Here is a 17573-nt window from a genome sequence, read left to right on the forward strand (position 1 = left end):
AAAATAAAGATAACACTATATATATTCTGAGAAGCGCATGGATATGTACGCCCTGCTGCCTGCAGGGCGGACAAGGATGGGGCCAGCGGCTCAGCCTCACCGACTACCGGGAAAGCGCCCGCCCCGCTCCAACGGGGCAGGCGAGAGGGGAAGCCCGTGGCGCGGCCCAGCCGGCCGCGGGCAGTTGGTACGCCCACCCTGCAGGGCAGGCAAGGATGGGGTCAGCGGCTTGGCTCATGGAGCCGCAGTGCAAGGGCAGAAGAGCCGCATGCGGCTCTCGAGCCTCAGGTTTCCTACCCCTGGGCTAACCTATCTCACAGGGCTATTGTGGAAATAAAAGATGAACATCTGGTCTAGTCCAGCTGGGCTCTTCTTAAATTCCAGTAATCAGTGAGATTTAAGCAAATTTGAAAAGGGTTTCAAGCCTTAATTGGAAAATAGTTTTATTTATATACTGTTGGGTTTTTTGTTTTTATGTTGCTAATTTTAAGAAGCAGTGAATAAATGCATAAATGAAGACAGTACTGGGGAGTGAGGGGAGTAGTGACGAAGGGAATAACTTCCCGTTCCCTTTTTGTCGTCAGAGGCAGGTGGACAAGGAAATGCAGTATGGCGGCACAGACTGTAAACATTTGATGTATAGTGTGCTGCCACTCCGTGTACTAGCAGCATTTTTCTCGCGGCTTAAATGTCTCAGGACATTTTCTTGTGCAGTTCACGAGGGCTTTTGCGATGTAAGATGCTAGAGACAGGGCTGTCACGTCATCTGAGGCTACCTCTCAGCATGGATGAAGGGCATCCTTTTACAAGCACAGCCATGCTCTGCAGGTGGCTTCCTTGCTGGTAGGAGAGGTCAGTTGCATTAAAGATTAGGTCATATATCTTGGGCGGAGAGCTTCCTGTGGGTTCACACTTGTTCTTTTTGGGGTGACACATGAACTTCCAAACTGAATGAACCTTAGGAGCAACTGAATGAAATCCAGGAGTTCTGTTGTACAGAATGCTGGTTGGCTGACCCTTGTGACAGTCATGAAACCAGCATCTCCCTCCCACTGTTCCAACTGACTGTGCAAGAATGCTAACTGGGGGGTCCTTGTGACAAAGCTCCTTCTCTTTCCCACCACCATGAGTAATGCTTCAAATTTTAAAAAAACCTGAAAATAGGAACTTTTTTTTCTCAAAAGTTTTTAATGTAGAAGTATAAACATTTTGATCCTTTTGGGGGGGGGGCGTTAAGAGCAGCAGAAGTGGCGTAGGAGGTTAAGAGCTCGTGTATCTAATCTGGAGGAACTGGGTTTGATTCCCAGCTCTGCCGCCTGAGCTGTGGAGGCTTATCTGGGGAATTCAGATTAGCCTGTACACTCACACACACGCCAGCTGGGTGACCTTGGGCTAGTCACAGCTTCTCGGAACTCTCTCAGCCCCACCTATCTCACAGGGTGTTTGTTGTGAGGGGGGAAGGGCAAGGAGATTGTAAGCCCCTTTGAGTCTCCTGCAGGAGAAAAAGGGGGGATAAAAATCCAAACTCTTCTTCTTAAAAGCCAAAAACTTGTGGCAGGGATGAAAAATCAGTGATGGAATTTAATGTACTTACATGGTCTGTATTGAGATCAGGGCAGGAAGAAGTAGATCATGCTCAGTGGCAAAAGACCTATACCCACTCCTGGAGGGAAATACCTCTGTCTTCAGCATAACAGCAGTGCTACAACTTGACTTTGCCAGGTATATTCACCCTAAACCTGCTGGTGTCACCCTCTACAGGTCTTGGGCACTTGGGGCCATCACTCTCCTTTTCCTCCTGGGCCTCACCTGGGCATTTGGCCTCCTGTTCATCAACAAGGAGTCTATTGTCATGGCCTATCTCTTCACTACCTTCAATGCTTTCCAGGGCATGTTCATCTTCGTGTTCCATTGTGCACTGCAAAAAAAGGTGGGTAACCATGGGTCAGAACTGAAGGACGCCAGAAAGGCTAGGCCTTGTTCAGGAGAACTATGGGACCTTGTATGCAAAATGATGGGACATGGGTGTCAAGTGCTCAGTGCAGAGAGTGGAATCACAAAGCTCTGGGGATTGAGCTTTATGGAAGCCAGGATTGCTGCAGGTCTTGGATGTGTGACTAGGATTATAGGGGCTTCCAAACAGAACTGAGAATCATTGGCTATGGAGGATGTTGGGAACCCAATTGAAGGGTATTGTGCAAGGATTTTTTAAATCAAAATAATTTTTATTTTTCCAACTAAAGAAATACAGGGAAAAAAAGTTAAAGATAAAAAATAAGCAAACATAACAATTATTTTAATTTACATTTAATGAATAGACATATTGACTAATATAATCAAAATCAAATATAGACCATATCAGAATTAAGTATTAAATGGATCTGTATTTATAATCTTACCAGTAAAAATAAACTGACTGGTATACTGGATAAAAAACGTTAACCATTAATCATTTAGGCAGCCTAACTAATTTTGACCATAGTCTTGTGCAAGGATTGAACCAGAGAGAGGTACCTGCAGAGCAAGAATGAAATGCTGCACACAGTTAAGACCATGTATGTCTCTTGTATTCCCCCCTCCCTTGAATTTCCTTCCTACAACTCCACCAGGTTCACCGGGAATTTAGCAAATGTCTGCGACATGCATCTTGCTGCTTACGAAGTCCACCAGGGGCTACTCTAGGCTCCCTTAAGACCTCAGCCATCCGCAGCAACAACCGTTACTACACTGGTACCCAGGTATGTTTGAGCAGTGGGGTTGGATTTCTGAACTCAAGGCCTCAGAGGTAATCTGGAGAACCAGGGATTGATCAAAGGATTAATTGAACAGAAATAGCCAGCCTTGCTGAACCCAGAATGGGGATGTCTTTTCAGAGCCGGATCCGGAGAATGTGGAATGATACTGTAAGAAAACAAACTGAGTCCAGCTTCATGGCAGGTGACCTCAACAGTACTCCTACCCTTAATCGAGGTGAGCAGTCCCTCTTTTGTAACACTTTTAATTACTGTTCTCCTCACACGTGTACTTGCCAGAGTGACATGTGGGTGCCACTTATTTAATCATGTGATGGGTGCAAAATCACCCCCACGCCCCTCAGGAGTGATCGGCGGCCCAACCAGGTGTCCCCGAAGGAAGACATGATTACCGGGGGCCACAGGAGAGGATTCCTTCCACACAGGCCTCACCAGCGCCCCCTCCCCCACCACCTGCAGGTAGTTTCCTCGCAAGCCGAGAATCAGAAGGCCAGTCTGCTTAAAGAACGAACTCAACAGAACTTGTTTGGGTGGCTGCAAAGTCCAGCAAGGGTGGGACTCAGCTAATGCTTCACACCTGACCAGAGCAGGCTTAGGCAAACCCTGTTGCAACCTCCCACCACCACACTACGAGCAGCATCTGCACTTAAACACTACACCTAAGGAGCAGCTCACAAGGGGAGCTTTGCAGGAGCCCTTCCCCAGCCCCGAGCTTTGCACCACCAAACAAACCCCGTTTGCAGCACCGCACACAGTCCTGACCTCCACTGGACCTTTGCTGTGTGAATGTCACCCAGATCCTTCGTGGCGGGAGAGGGGGCGTCCCAGCCAGACACCAGCACCACCCCTGCCACCACCCGGGCTCGCCCCCCTGCTCCTCCTGGCCGCCGCTGCCCTCTACCCCACAGGTAGGATCCCCCCGCTGAGGGAAGCACCAAGGGGTGGGTGGATGGAGAACTTTGGCCCTGGCTCAATTTTTCCTAGATACGCCTCTGGTTTTCCTGAACCAAAGGAAGATTACGTTCCTCCACAACTATATGGAGGGGGACATAAGCTCCAGTTGAACCCACAAAGATAGCAGAGCTCCTCACCTACCTTGAGCACCCCCTTAACTTAACAGTTATTAAATCACAGCCCTCCTAGCTGTATTAAATTCCTCTAGTGAGTCTCCTCCTCAGCAAGGAGACCTCCAAATTGGCGATTTCCAATCTAGCTTTCCTCACAATGTTTTTCATTCTCCTCTTTGCCCCCTTAGCTCTTAACCCACTGCAGATTTGGAGAGTGCTGTAATTGGGCAATGCTAATGCTCTCACCTGTACTACCTCTTACAGGTACAATGGGGAACCACCTGCTGACCAACCCCGTGCTGCAGACACGGGGCGGGACCAGTCCCTACAACACACTCATTGCTGAGTCTGTGGGCTTCAATCCTGCCTCTCCCCCTGTGTTCAACTCCCCAGGTAAGATACCACCACTCACCTCTGATGTGTTCTACAAGTTTTTGAGGTTTCAGTTTGGATTAGAGTGATGTGTAAATACACACATAAGAGTTCTATGTTATTGAAAGTGTGGGAAGAAGAAACTAAAAAGCCAAAGGACTGTCTGGAATCCCTCTTTCTGAGACTAATATTAGTAACTGGCCCTGACGCGGATGGTCCAGGCTAGTCCAGTCTCATCATACCTCAGAAGCTAAACAGAATTAGATCTGGTTAGCGTTTGGATGGGAGGCCATCAAGGATGTCCAGGGTTGCTATGCAGAAGCAGGCAATGGCAAACCACCTCTGAACATCTCTTGCCTCGAAAACTAAGTGGGGTTGTCCTAAGTCAGATGTGATTTGATGGCACTTTCCACCACCATTCATAACAGCTTCTCAAACAGGAACCTTCCTAAGCTTGAGGCGCTGGGAAAAAGAGGCCAAGCAAATTGGCTGTGGGACCAGGTCCTCATTCACCTCACCAGTCGATGCCTCAGGAAGGGTCTCAGCAATGTCTTGTATTTCATTATTGGCCTTGGCCAACCGGGTAACTCTCTCTCTTTTTCTCTTCCTGTCCAACTGGTGCTGCCTGCAGGGAGCTTCCGAGAGTCCAGTACGTCCCTCCTTTCCAGTTCCATTTCGCAGTAATGTTTCCTTCATTGCTAGTTTGACTGGCAGGCTGGGGGTGGGCACAGCTCAGATATGAGCAAGTAGCTGGTGGGTTCAGCTGCAACCTGCCTGAAGCAGGCAGCATTATAAGCAGGACCCCAGTACTGGCTTTAAAGGGAATGCCTGGTCACTCCATTTCCTATGTCTTTGTGGGTGGTGGTGAGGGCATCATGATTCGTGCAGTACTGCCTGTGGACACTAGATGGAGATAAAAGCATCAGCAGAGCTCAAGAATGCGAAAGGATGACTGTCCTTCCCACCTTTGCATGCTGTATCGAAGTGTAGTGGGCCTTGTACCCTACCTTTTGCCCCTGTTCCAATGGGGCTGTTCATAGCATATCTGAAAAATGCTTCCTCCAGCCTTTGATGTGACCTTTATTGAATGGAGGCAGTTGACTATGTAACCTTTTCTCAGGCTGTTGCTTGCTCCATAATGCATGTGGCTGTTTGTGGCTAAACTAGATATGCCCATATGGCTTTTCTCATTGCCCCCCAAAGTAATATCAGGGTTCCACCCATGCTTATACAGCACTATACCTAGACGTCTCCCAGCAAACCATTTACTACATGTACATCCTTCTTAGACCTAACTCATACAGTAGAATCCTGTGCTTGTTGATTTTCACTTTATTTATTACAATATTTTTATGCTGCCTTTTTTTGCCCTAGATAGTAACTCAAGGTGACTTTCAGCTGACATTCCCTCTCTCTCTCTCTCTCTCTCTCTCTCTCTCTCTCTCTCTCTCACACACACACACACACACACACACACACACACACACACACACACACACACACAGAGCACAGATTAAGGAGAGGTGAACTGGTACTGGATGGTAAATGTATGAACTTTAATAGACCAAAGGAATGGCTCTGGCTGCAATCCTTAAAACACTTCTTTCCTAGGAGTAAGCCCCACAGAACAAAATAGGACTTCCGTCTGAGTTTCTGCTGAGGATTGTTCCCTATATCTCTCCTTCAAGGGTGATAACTGTGTGTTCTCTGGTTTCTTGAACTCTGAGAACCAATACAGTTACCATGTGCATCAGTGTGTCCTGTTTATTTTGGAACTCTGTGGAAGAGAGCAGAGCTGGCTGACTGACTTAACTACCTTACCTTGTGCTGAAAGGGAGGAAGACCAGAATAAGCCACTGCTTCTGCTCATAATGCCCTGTCAGGCTCCTGGCCAGCATCTGCTTCCAGCTTTCGGGAAGACATCTGACTTTGCTTACTCTGGGAGAGGCTGTTCTTCCCTGGTAAGCAAAAGCAGCTGCTTCCATGAATAAACACCGCACTGAAGTTGTTTTCTCTAGCTACTGATGGAAACTAGAGTTGTTACGAATTTCATGTCAAATATGTTCAAAATTTGCACATGACATCTTTGAATGAGATGATCAGCTTTGAAGCCAATCACCTGGTCTGGCAGTGAACAACTTGAATGCCTGCCAACAGCTTGGCACTGGTTTTTAGTCAACACTGTGCATGTTCAAAATGCTGTTGATCCATGTAGATTGGCAAGTCATTAACTAAAGACTACTTTAGTTATGAACACCAGAGGGTAAGATTATATATTTTAAAACACAGCAATTAATTATTTACATAATGGACTAATTTAGCTATCTATGACACCATCCACATAGCAAGCCTCCATTTTTCCTGTGTTTTTCAATTTCCATGAACGTTTTTGAAGTAATCTAATAACAGTAATCTAACGTTCTAATGCTGTACTGCCAAAATTGCTTATGTCCCAACTTTTTTTGAACTATTGAGCACCTTTTCACTGTTGTTAAAGGAGAATGGTGTAAGCAGTACACTTCTCCTTATAACTCTGCATTGAAAGGGGCTAGAGGCCTGTTTTTAAAAAATGAAAGTAGGGACTCTAGTTACCAGGGCAAAACCTTGTTGGAATGCTACGTTGCAATCTCGCAGTAGAAATTACTTTAAAAATACTTCAAAAAACCTTCCAGTGTCATAGCAAGAAAAACAGCAGCCATGGGTTCAGGAAAAGCTGGTTGTGCTGCATAGTGCTATTAGAAAGGAACACAGTGAAGCTGCCTGCCAAACAGCCACAGACAGGTCAATGAATGGTCAAACAGGTTATCGAAAGATTGTTTGAGACAGATGTACAGAACTAGGTGTGGGCATTTTGTCAGTATTTTGTCAGTATTTTTAGGGGGCGGGGGGATTCACCTGGAAAAAAGGCAGCAATAAAAGGGGACCCAACAATCGGATCCCAAAAAATGCCAATTTTCCAGCATTTTGGGGGCCTGTCCGGCCTGCCACCTTAAAAAAAGAAAAGAAAACCCTCCTCCCTCCCTTGCCTACAGCATGGCTGGGTCCAGCTTTAAACTGTGGGCTCCACCTCCAAAGCCTGCAGTTTAGAACTGGACCCAGCTGAGCCTAGTGTTGGACCTAGGCTTGGCCTGGCCAGGTCCAGTTTTATATGGCTGGCTCCACCTACACTTTGGAGGTGGAACCAGCAGTACAAAGCTGGACCCAGCCAGGCTGAGCCTGCAGTTGAACACTGGCTGGGCCCAGCATCCAACTCTGCACCTGCCTCGTAAGTCTACATGGGTCTCTGAGGCAGCAGGTGGCATGGGTGGAGTTCTTTACGACCTTCTGCCTCCTACACGGAGTTCAGAGGCAGATGTATTTCTGGAGTTCAGATTTAATAACCTGAAATTTTTGGGAAAACCCCAAAAGGCCAATTTGCAGTATCAGCTTTTTCGTTGTTGTTTTTTAAATGTCAAGATCTAATAAACACAGCCTTGAGAAATACCAATTTTGCCACCCTTAAATAGAACATAAGAAGGAAAAGCAGAGTAGGTTTATATATCTTGCATTTCTCCACCTTAAGAAGTCTCAAAGTGGCTTACAAGCACATTTTTTCCCTCTCCCCACAACAGGCTTCTTGTGAAGTAGGTGGGCTGAAAAGGTTCTCCAGATTAGAGTCCACCACTCTTAACGAGTAATCCACACTTGCTGTCTAATGTTAGCCAAACCAGTAGGTGTTGAAGCATTCTAAAGGGAACAAGGATATGGTACAAGAAATGAAACTGCCTTATACTGAATCAAATCACTGAGCCATTGAAATCAGTCCTGTCTACTCAGACTAGCAAATTATCCATATCCTTGTGGAGATGACTATACCCTCATCCACAGGTTTCTGGAACAAGCAGGGACAAATTCCAAAATATGAAGCAATCTAATGTATGACTGTTGTATAAGAGAATACTTTGGTGAAGTGAGGAAACATGCAGCACCACTGCTCTTTAAAAACCAGCATGTACTGAAATACATGCATTACATTTCATAAATCTTAATCTGAGTCATTTCATGATTCCCTCTCTACTTTTTCAATCATTTTGGGTGCTTGCTTCCTTTCTTATTTATGCAAACCACTTTTCCATGTGTAATAATCCAATACAGTTCTTATATATAAAACTACATCAGTGCTTTTACTTACACAAACACACATGTTGCGTTTTCATATACTGATACATCATGCCTTAAGTGTTGCTCACACGGCTTCTTTCTTACATATGCTGTGCTTAGGCAGATCTGGTGGCCATTCATATGTCAGATTCCAAGTGATGGCCTCCACTCTTTGATCTCAGCACTAGTTCACTGTTTCCCATCTCCTTCCTTCCACTAACACCCATCTCTGTGCTCCCCTCACAGAGCACCCTCTGAACAACAGCCGAGACGCCTGTGGCATGGACACCCTCCCGCTCAATGGCAACTTCAATAACAGCTACTCCCTCCGCAGTGGTGACTTCCCAGCTGATGGCACAAAGATGGCTGATTGCCGACGCAACCTGAGTGATGCTGCCGCCTTTGAAAAAATGATCATTTCTGAGTTGGTTCATAACAACTTGAGGGGAGGAGGAAGTGGTATGGTTAAGGGAGGTGGGGTTTCCACAGAGCTCCCCAACCCCCCTGCACCACCTCCCCCTCCCAATGTAGCAGCAGGGGGAGGGAGTGCCAACAGCGAGGATGACGCCATTGTGCCTGATGCCCCTTCTTTGACACATGAGGAGAACATGGAAATTGAACTTATGTATAAGGCCTTAGAGGAGCCGCTCTTACTTCAGAGGGCACAGTCCATCCTCTATCAGAGCGACTTGGAGGAGTCGGAGAGCTGCACAGCTGACCTGACAGAGGGGGGTGATGGCCAAGCCCCTTCACCCAATAGGGACTCTTTATACACCAGTATGACCAACCTGAGGGACTCCCCATACCCGGACAGCAGCCCCGAGGCGGTTGGGGAAGTGCTCCCTCACGCCCAAGCCATCAATGAAATCTACTACACCAACCGGCCAGCCTTGGTGCCACGCAACCAGCTTCAGGCCTACTATCAAGTCCGGAGACCCAGCAATGATGGCTACTTGGTCCCAGGAAGCTTAGAAGGCCCAGCAGTGGAGGGAGATGGCCAAATGCAGCTGGTGACCAGTCTCTGAGGGGCCAAAAAGGGACTGAGGGACCATACCTTCCCTAACCCCAAATGGCATCCTTGCCGTGACCGGAACATTTTCATTTTTTCCTGGAGGAAAGGGTGGGGGAAGAAAAGAATGGAGCAGGGCTGGAGAATGAATGGAGGAGACAAATGGAAGAAAGAGCTAAGTGTAGTGGAATCCTTTTCCAAGGCAGGGCAGCCATTTTGTCCTGCTTTCTTTCCATCTGATTAGTTTTCCAAACAGGAAGTGGCACATTACCTAGTAGGTTGTGTCAAGCAAATGCAGTGGAGGAAAGAGCAGCGTGTGCAGGCAAAGGGATCAGACTTATTTTAACAATACCTCCTAGAAAAAGGGACAGTGGGGGAATAGTAAATTGAAAGAAGAAAAAATTAAATAATTATGAGTTGGATTTGGGATTTTGCCTTTTTTTGAAGGTATGTGGGGGGGTTGTTTTTGCTTTTTTGGAAGTGACAAAAATCAAAGCCATGAGGGTATGATCTGCAGAGAATGGGACACCTAGGGAAATGTCCTGCTTCCTGGCACAGTGCTCATTCTCTGCCCTCCCTTTCCAACAACTTTGTTGAAAGACAGGCCTATTTTTCAGAATAGTACAAGGGATAAAGGGGCCTTATGGCACTTGGCCTGGTTTGGGTATAGATGCAACTGTTGCCAAAAATATTAAGAGAAATAAGGGGGAAGTGGAGGGGGGCGGGAGAGGAAGGTGTTGGTCAGGTGATGCTCAGCCCAGAAGTTGCTTTTCAGTATTTGTTGACTGCCACAATTTATCAGTAGGACTTTGCATTTAGTTCTTTCTTTGAAGCTGGTAGGATGACAGGAAAATTTTCCTTTGTTTGAAAAGAGCCCACATAGGAATGCTTGCCATGCACCACCATTTCTGGGGAAAGGAAGAAGTAGCGTTGAGGTGGCTATTTTTAGATTTGATTTGATTTTTGTGGCTACATTGGGCAGCCATTCCCTTCATTACTGCTTTGGTGTGGTAACCAGGCTTGAAATAAAATTGCACAGAATCAAGATGATAGGGAGGGAGAGGCACTTCTTCCTTTGTTGTCTATTTAACTCCGTTCCCTCAGCCTGCCTGCCCGCCCCCCACTGAATTCCTGCTCCAACGTTAAGCTGTGATGCAAGAAGAATTATCTGTCCTCCTTTCTGTTTCATTCCTGCCTACAAAGAAACAAAAGCCAAGAGTACCTGCAATGCAAACATGGCTGCCGTCCAAACCCATTCGGGACTAGATGGGGGAGGGGGAGTAGGAGTGTTGAAACGTGAACTCTTTTTTTTTTTCAAACTGGATGGATTGTCCTTCAGCAAAATGACATAAAGGGGAAAAAAAACAGCAAGAGAAACAATAACCCAGACTGCACTCCCCCCCCCCCCCCCAGGAAAAATGAAACAACAGATCTCCCTCTTCAAGCACAACTCCGACTTTTCTCACCGACTCTTTTCCCGAGAGAGTTGGGGAAGCAACCAAGTCTCACCTGGAGGCATCATATCTCTGGGGCGGGCGGTGGGCGGGGTTGGGAAGGGGGGGATGTGATACCAATTGAAATGCTGTAAATATGAAATTCTAAAAACAACAAAAAAGAATTGATTTTACTCACTTGAAAAAGGAAAAAACAAGGAACTTTTATGTCTGGGTTTTAAATATATCTATATTTATGTAATATATATATATAGATATATGGCACTCAGCTCTGCTCTAGCTCCATGTGTGGTATAGGAGCCTGAAAGGGAAAAGAAAATCCCTGCTGTGACGTCGATGGGGAAACCCACTTAGAGCAGATTTTTACAATCAAAAAGAAAAAAAAGGAAAAAAAACATTTTGGCACAATTTTTATGTAATATATAACATATACGGCATCATTTCTGTGACCTTGAAGCATTTCCCCTTTCCTGCTGGATGAGGTATCTTTTTCATACATCTCTACATGAAGTTGATTATTTTCTCATTCGCTGCCACTGTGGAATTGTGGGTGGAAAAAAAAATATCAAAAACCATTTTTACTGCAAGACCCAAAGATACTGTAATTCTAAAATGCTGTAGGTCCCAGGAAAATCCTTTGTTTTTAGGAACTGGCGGGTGGGGGAGACAGAATGTTATATCATTTCATTTAAAAACAAACATGCATATCATTTGTACTTGTTTGAAATCTTTAGGTTAGTAGTGGCCTGGCCACATTGCGTTGATAAGGGAAGTGGTATGTGGTTTTGCTACTTGCCACCTCAAAGTGTTAAGTTTTCTTGCATTTGTTCTGTTTGTATCCCCCACCCCCACCCCTTTACTAGTAGCATTCTGGGAGAATGTTAGATGTAGAGGTTAACATTTGAGGGGAGCTCCGTGGACTAGGCAGAGCCTTTCTTTCTGTACCATATTGTAGATGGAAGGAAGAGTCATCAGCAATCCTTTATTACCTATTGATATCTCTTACCCCAGTGTCACTGCTGAGAGCCAATAAAATCCTGAAACTGCCCTGACAATGGCAATGCAAGCCACACCTCCTTTACATCAAGAGTTAGTTCTGCCCCTGAATCAGTAGAACAGTAGGAGACTGTTCATGGTTCCCTTGTGCTGTCAGTGGGCTTGTCCTGTCCTGTTTGTGTGTGTTTCCTTCCTTTCCTGTTTATTTAGTTGTTTTTGGTAAACAGGAGCTGGTCATATACTCATATTGGCCTTTTCTTCTCTGCCAAGATGGAGGCTAGAAGTTCATTTGTGGCTGTTGAGGAGATAACCCAAACGGCATCAGAAAACAGAACCTGACCTCTCAATTCTTAGAGCCTAAAAATACACATAGGTCAACATATTCAGACTTTTCTACCTAGAGACATTTATTTTAAAAATTTCCATCCCTCAGTGCATTCAGATTTTTTGTTCGGAAGACAATAGAATTGGCATCCTGTAATAGTGTTCAGACATCTTTTGTTTTACAGGTGAGATAAAGTGGAGGATTTTTGCTGATGGAGGGGCAGTTTTCATCAATTCCCCTCATTATGCTGCTCCAAGGGAGCCCTCATCTCCAGGAGTGACCTGGGGCAGGAGTGAGGAATGGGACTTTAACTCTATATTTGGGGCCTTTCTCCCAAGAACACAAAGGTTTGGAGTGCTTTTTTTTTACAACCTTTTGTTGAATTACTCATTGAACAAATATTAGTTAGCTTGGGACTCCTACAACATCTATTTACACAAACTTCGGATGTGAGGGTGATCTGGATGCGACATCTGTCACCCCATTGATCGCCAGGGTTGATTCGGCTGATCTGGCTGGCTGGGCGGGTGTCTCCTACCTCCCTCACAGCTCCATGTGCGTCCCTCCCAAAGCTGTGCACTCAGTAGAAGAGGACGTCCATTCCAGATAGAAGGAGTGTACTGTTCTTCGGTCAAGGATATAAACAAACTTCTTTCTGCCACTGCTTTGACCTTAGTTCAAAACAAATTCATTTACATTCTTGGGGGCATACCTTCTCCCAGTGAAGGGACTAGGTCCCAAGTCTCTATTCCATCACCATAGTAGTTCCTTTTAGTCCCTTCCCAATACCAAATGGCCTTATTCACCCCACTTTCATTTGCTGCATTGGCCCAAGGAAGGTCCTGTGTTCAGGAAGCTCCTTGGCATTATTACGAAGAGGTACCTCCATCTGGAAACCTCATGCTCAAAAACCAAAGACATATTTGCCCTCTTGGAGAGAAGCTAAGGAGGTTGAGTGTTTAGCAGTCCAACCTTAAGGCGTGGCATTCTCTAGTCTCCTAGTAGGTGTAAGTAGTCCACACTTGAGTTTTGATTTTAACATTAACCAGTAATAAGTCAACATGTTGATGAGGTGAAATCAGTGTTGCTGCCTCTTCTGACAAGGGACATGTGAAAAGGGGTGGCTGTTTTGAAATAAAAGTTGTGCAAACAGGTGCTTAATAACCAAATTTTGGGAGCAACCCAGATGTTCCCACTTAAGGCTGCCAACTTTGAGATGAGAAATTCCTGGAGATTTGGAGGCAGAACTTGGGGACAGGAGGGAGCTCAGCAGCCAGGCGGTGCCATAGAACCCACCTCTGCTGCCATTTTCTCCAAGAGAAGTGACCTCTGTAGTCTGGAAATCATTTGTAACTCCAGGAAACCTAAAGCCCCTACCTGGAGGTTTGGCAAGCCTATCAGCTTGCTATGGAGAAGGGGAAACAAACATGGGAAAGCAATACCAACTAAGGGACGTGTCTGGGCATTTGCAAGCTTGAGACTCCTTGTACTATAGTTTATCTTAGTGTAAAGTGGCTGCCACTTGAAACAAAGCCGCATAGGCATAACCACCAGAATAGCTCAGATCGCAGAAGCATGCTCATTTGCAAGCACACATGCCGGTTGCAGTGTGAAAGGAATGTGTCCTAAATATTTTCCCTCCTGCTTTTTATCTGTGACTCCTCCCCTTGATAAGCAAACCCGCTTCAGAACTCAGAATAGGTGCCCAGCCCCATTCTGAAAAAGTTTATGCTTGCAGGATTCACCTCCCACTTTCAGAGTTAGTAAAATATGGCTGATGATTCAGTTGTGACCAGTGCTCTTCCCATCCTTAGTCTGTGCCATCATTATCTTGAGGAGCTGCTTTCACTTTTCATTCCCCACACCATTCATAATTTTATAAACTTCTTAATCTAACAGCCTGTCATCTTGTAGTGCTTTGCTGGAAAGCTGCTCCAATGTCTAAGCCATGTTAGCTGTCCTCTTCTAAATCTCTTTTTTACACCCTCCACAGGATGAGAGCAGCCAGAACTGCATGTTGTATTCTTACTGTGGATGCACCATAGAGTTATATAATGGCACTGTAATACTTGTAGTTTTATTTTCATTCTGTCTTCACACTGATTTTTTTTCCCCTTCCAATTTATAGGGCATCACTGAATTTTCTATAATGACCCTGGTATCTTATTCCTAGGCAGTTCTCTAGCCATTAAGCAATTGCTGAGTTTCAATGACTAGTTTGACTTCTCCTCCTATCTGTCAGTATAACAGAATCCTTCAAATCACAGATGAATAAAATGTCCCATGAACTAGTGGATACAAGTTTCTCCTAGTTTTTCCCCCCTGGGTCACAGTACAGGTGTTCCCATCCCAGTCCAGCAGCAGGCTTTTGTCAAGTGCTTGAACCCAGATGGATTGTTTACAATATTTATGGCATTGCCATCGCAGCAGGGGAGAGTGTCTAGTCTTAATCCTGCATGGGCAGATTGAATACCGCCGTATCTTTGTACAGACTTTATCACTATAGTCCTGTCTATTGTGTTTTATATCATTGACACCAGAAGGGGGGGGGGAGAGAAATACATGAAATAGTGGAGGACAGGCAGCAAATGACCCCTCTGCAACATCCCTCCATTTTTGTGGTGCAAGGAGTGAAAACTTCCCCCTTGGAAAAGCGCCTGTGCTTCACAATTAATGCCTCTTGCTGTTTTGGGCTCAGCCAGCACCCTCTTGTTGCAGCCCTATTATCTGTGTCCTCTGAACTTCAGTTCTCTATGTGTTCTCCTACAGAGGCTACTTTTTCATCAAAGACTTATGCAAATCCATTGACTCATTTCAGCTTCTCAAGAATAATTCACTATCATTGATGTGATTCAGACAGACAGCAGATCAGGCCAAATTCTCTAGCTATAAGGCTTGACTAATATGGAACATACAGGGCAACATTTAAAACAATGATATAGCCTTGGTGTTTCCTGTCCTTCTGAAGATGGTTGGGAGGATATACTATATGCCTCCCCAACTACACTGCAGCCAATTCATTCCAATCACCTCTTTCTTCTCTAGAAATGGCTTTCTACAAGCTGACATGAGGGGTATTTATGCATAAGCTAGTTCAGGACCTCACTACCTCTAGAACAACATTAGAAGTCAGAATCTGCTTCTCTTAAAGCTACTTTAAGTTTAAGTATCTGGAGCAGAGGCACAGATGCCCTGTTCCCTCAGTGCAGGAGTGAAACATACTCCCTCCTCTGACAGAAATTCTCAGGCTGCCTCTGAACTCCTAGTATGGGGAGAATGGTTGGGTCTTTTGCAAAATCTGTGCAAGGACATATATAAAGCCTGAATCAACAACCAGCAGCTATCAAATGTGGAGAACCATCTGTCCTCCCTACATAACATATTCTACATGCTCAATGTTGTGGGGCCTTCCTATTTAAAGGAGTCCATTTTCCCATAACTTAGGAACATCTCCTGTTAACCAAGTCTGCCATGTAGGGCTCTTTATACCAGCAGATCCTCACTCTTTACAGGTTGTTGTAGTGGCCCTTGATTGGGCCTCCCACTTCTGGACACAGTGGTACTACTGGGGGTGGTGATAACAACATCTAGAAGGCTACGTGGCAGCAACTGGTAGACCTTAATGCCATTGCCAACTCTTTATCACCAGATAGTTACAGTAAAGATATGAGCACCACTACATGAGGCATTACAGACACATGAAATGGATGCCAAAATCGGAAGTTAATGGCAATGCAAGAAATGATAGCAAATAGTGTAGAGCTCCAGGCTGGTTGCCTGTTTGGTCCACACTGTACCTTTGAAGCTTCCTGCCCCCCCCCCCCCATCCTCTGCCATGCACACACACAAAGCCCTAGTTTCCGTTGTCATTCCCAGCTCCATTATCCTCCAGGTTTGCCAGTGAAGCTGTGCCTTTTGAATGGCAGTGAGAAAGCTTGCATCCAAGAATACAGGGCCTACTGGGAAGGTTTGTGCTTCATTCTCTTCTTTGGTCCCTCTATGTCCCTTTCTACAGGTTGGTGCTGATCCATTTCTATGTCCACACCATTGCTTTTGTCCACTTTGCCTTTTGCATTTCTCTTTCTGTTCCCTTCCTTTCAACATGCCAAACCAATTTTGGGTCGAGTGCATTAAACAGAAAAAATATAATAATGAAAATTTAAAAAATATTTAAAAAATGGAAACTTGTTGAGTTACAAAAAAATAAAACAATAAAGAAAATATGATTTCTTGGAACTGCAGGTCATTGCGAATGTTTCTTTGTGTACAAGGAACAAATGGTGTAGAGTAATAACAAAAGGGGAAATGATAAAGGTGGTTGAGACATGAAGGGCTGGGCAATAGCATTTCAAATCAATGCCACACACATGAGCCCTGTGACTACTCAGTCACATATACCAGCCTTTGTGTCACTGAGGGCATTTTAGGGTTTTTGACATTTTAAAAATGGCACCTAGTAGGCTTGTGGCTGGAGAGCAGGAGGCCAGAAAGAGCCCACCTCTTTGTAGCGGTTCTTTGGAAGGTTCCCAGTGGTTTCTGAGGGGTTCAAAACCCAGTTCAGTGAAAAAGCTGTCCATTCATCTACAATCCAAAGCTTGGGTGGTGTTGAGAAACAATGAAAGGACAGGTTGCAGTTGCTTAGGAATGGTGACTGTATTTTGCAGAGGCCTAGTGGTACTTTTCTCAAAATAGTAAAGCACAGTGCTCAACAGATCTCATTGTAAGTTCAGCATTTGTATTTATTTAAACTTGCTACTCAGGAGTCTCTGAATGGAATCTCTGAATGTGAAGTGAACCCTGGGTACCAAATTTCTTTCCCAATACACATTATTTTAAATTTGCTAATGAAGGGCATGGTCTCTAATGAGAGGAAGTGGTGGTAAATGGGCATGGTTAAGTAGGGCTCCAAGATCAATAGCATGAGCGGAAGACCCTTTATAACACCATATTAAGTGGAGTATACTAGTGTTGAATGCGGAAGGATCTGCCCGTGAGAGGTAGAGGGTCACATTCAGGGATGGGTAATCAAAATGGGACCCCATCCAGCACTATCTCAAGTAGATCCCATCATTCTGCACTATACATGTTTTTGCAACAAGAAGAGTCTCATTTTTGTAGACGTGCAGATGATGGCATGCTAGAGAGTTCATTTAAGTGAGGTGTTTGCTGGCTTCCCACTCAAAAGCCCTAAAGAAAGAAGGTCAATATTATCACTGCAGGGGATGTCTGGATGATGCGTTGGGTATCTGGTATCTCACAAATTCTCTGTCCGATTCTGCCTAACATTTTAGGGGGAAAGGCTGCGTATACTTTGCAGTCTAATGAAAAACAAAACTACAGCCCCATGTTTGAATGCAGAGATGATGAATGCTGTGACCTATATAAGTTGCAAAGTATATATATTAATGTATGTCTGCACATTTTGCCAGCTATGTCAGGTAGTGAGAACACTTAAGC

The 17573-nt window shown here is 45.0% G+C and overlaps 1 protein-coding gene across 8 annotated transcripts in view; it reads left to right on the plus strand.

Moving 5' to 3' along the window:
• The window catches only part of ADGRL1 (adhesion G protein-coupled receptor L1), a 185224-nt gene extending 168872 nt beyond the window's left edge, over positions 1 to 16352 (plus strand). For 5 of the 8 annotated variants that reach the window (XM_048489774.1, XM_048489775.1, XM_048489776.1 and 2 more), the window contains 6 exons: positions 1762 to 1930; positions 2610 to 2738; positions 2874 to 2970; positions 4085 to 4213; positions 4824 to 4841; positions 8579 to 16352. In XM_048489774.1, the coding sequence (XP_048345731.1) occupies positions 1762 to 1930; positions 2610 to 2738; positions 2874 to 2970; positions 4085 to 4213; positions 4824 to 4841; positions 8579 to 9357 (1321 nt within the window). In that variant the 3' untranslated portion in view covers positions 9358 to 16352. Of the gene's footprint in view, positions 1 to 1761; positions 1931 to 2609; positions 2739 to 2873; positions 2971 to 4084; positions 4214 to 4823; positions 4873 to 8578 lie in introns of all 8 variants that reach the window. The other 3 variants (XM_048489777.1, XM_048489781.1, XM_048489780.1) reach the window with 2 other exon arrangements.
• Positions 16353 to 17573: the final 1221 nt, after the last annotated feature.

The sequence above is a fragment of the Sphaerodactylus townsendi genome, linkage group LG03 (genome assembly GCF_021028975.2).
Source record: "Sphaerodactylus townsendi isolate TG3544 linkage group LG03, MPM_Stown_v2.3, whole genome shotgun sequence".
In the NCBI taxonomy this organism is placed as follows: Eukaryota; Metazoa; Chordata; class Lepidosauria; order Squamata; family Sphaerodactylidae; genus Sphaerodactylus; species Sphaerodactylus townsendi.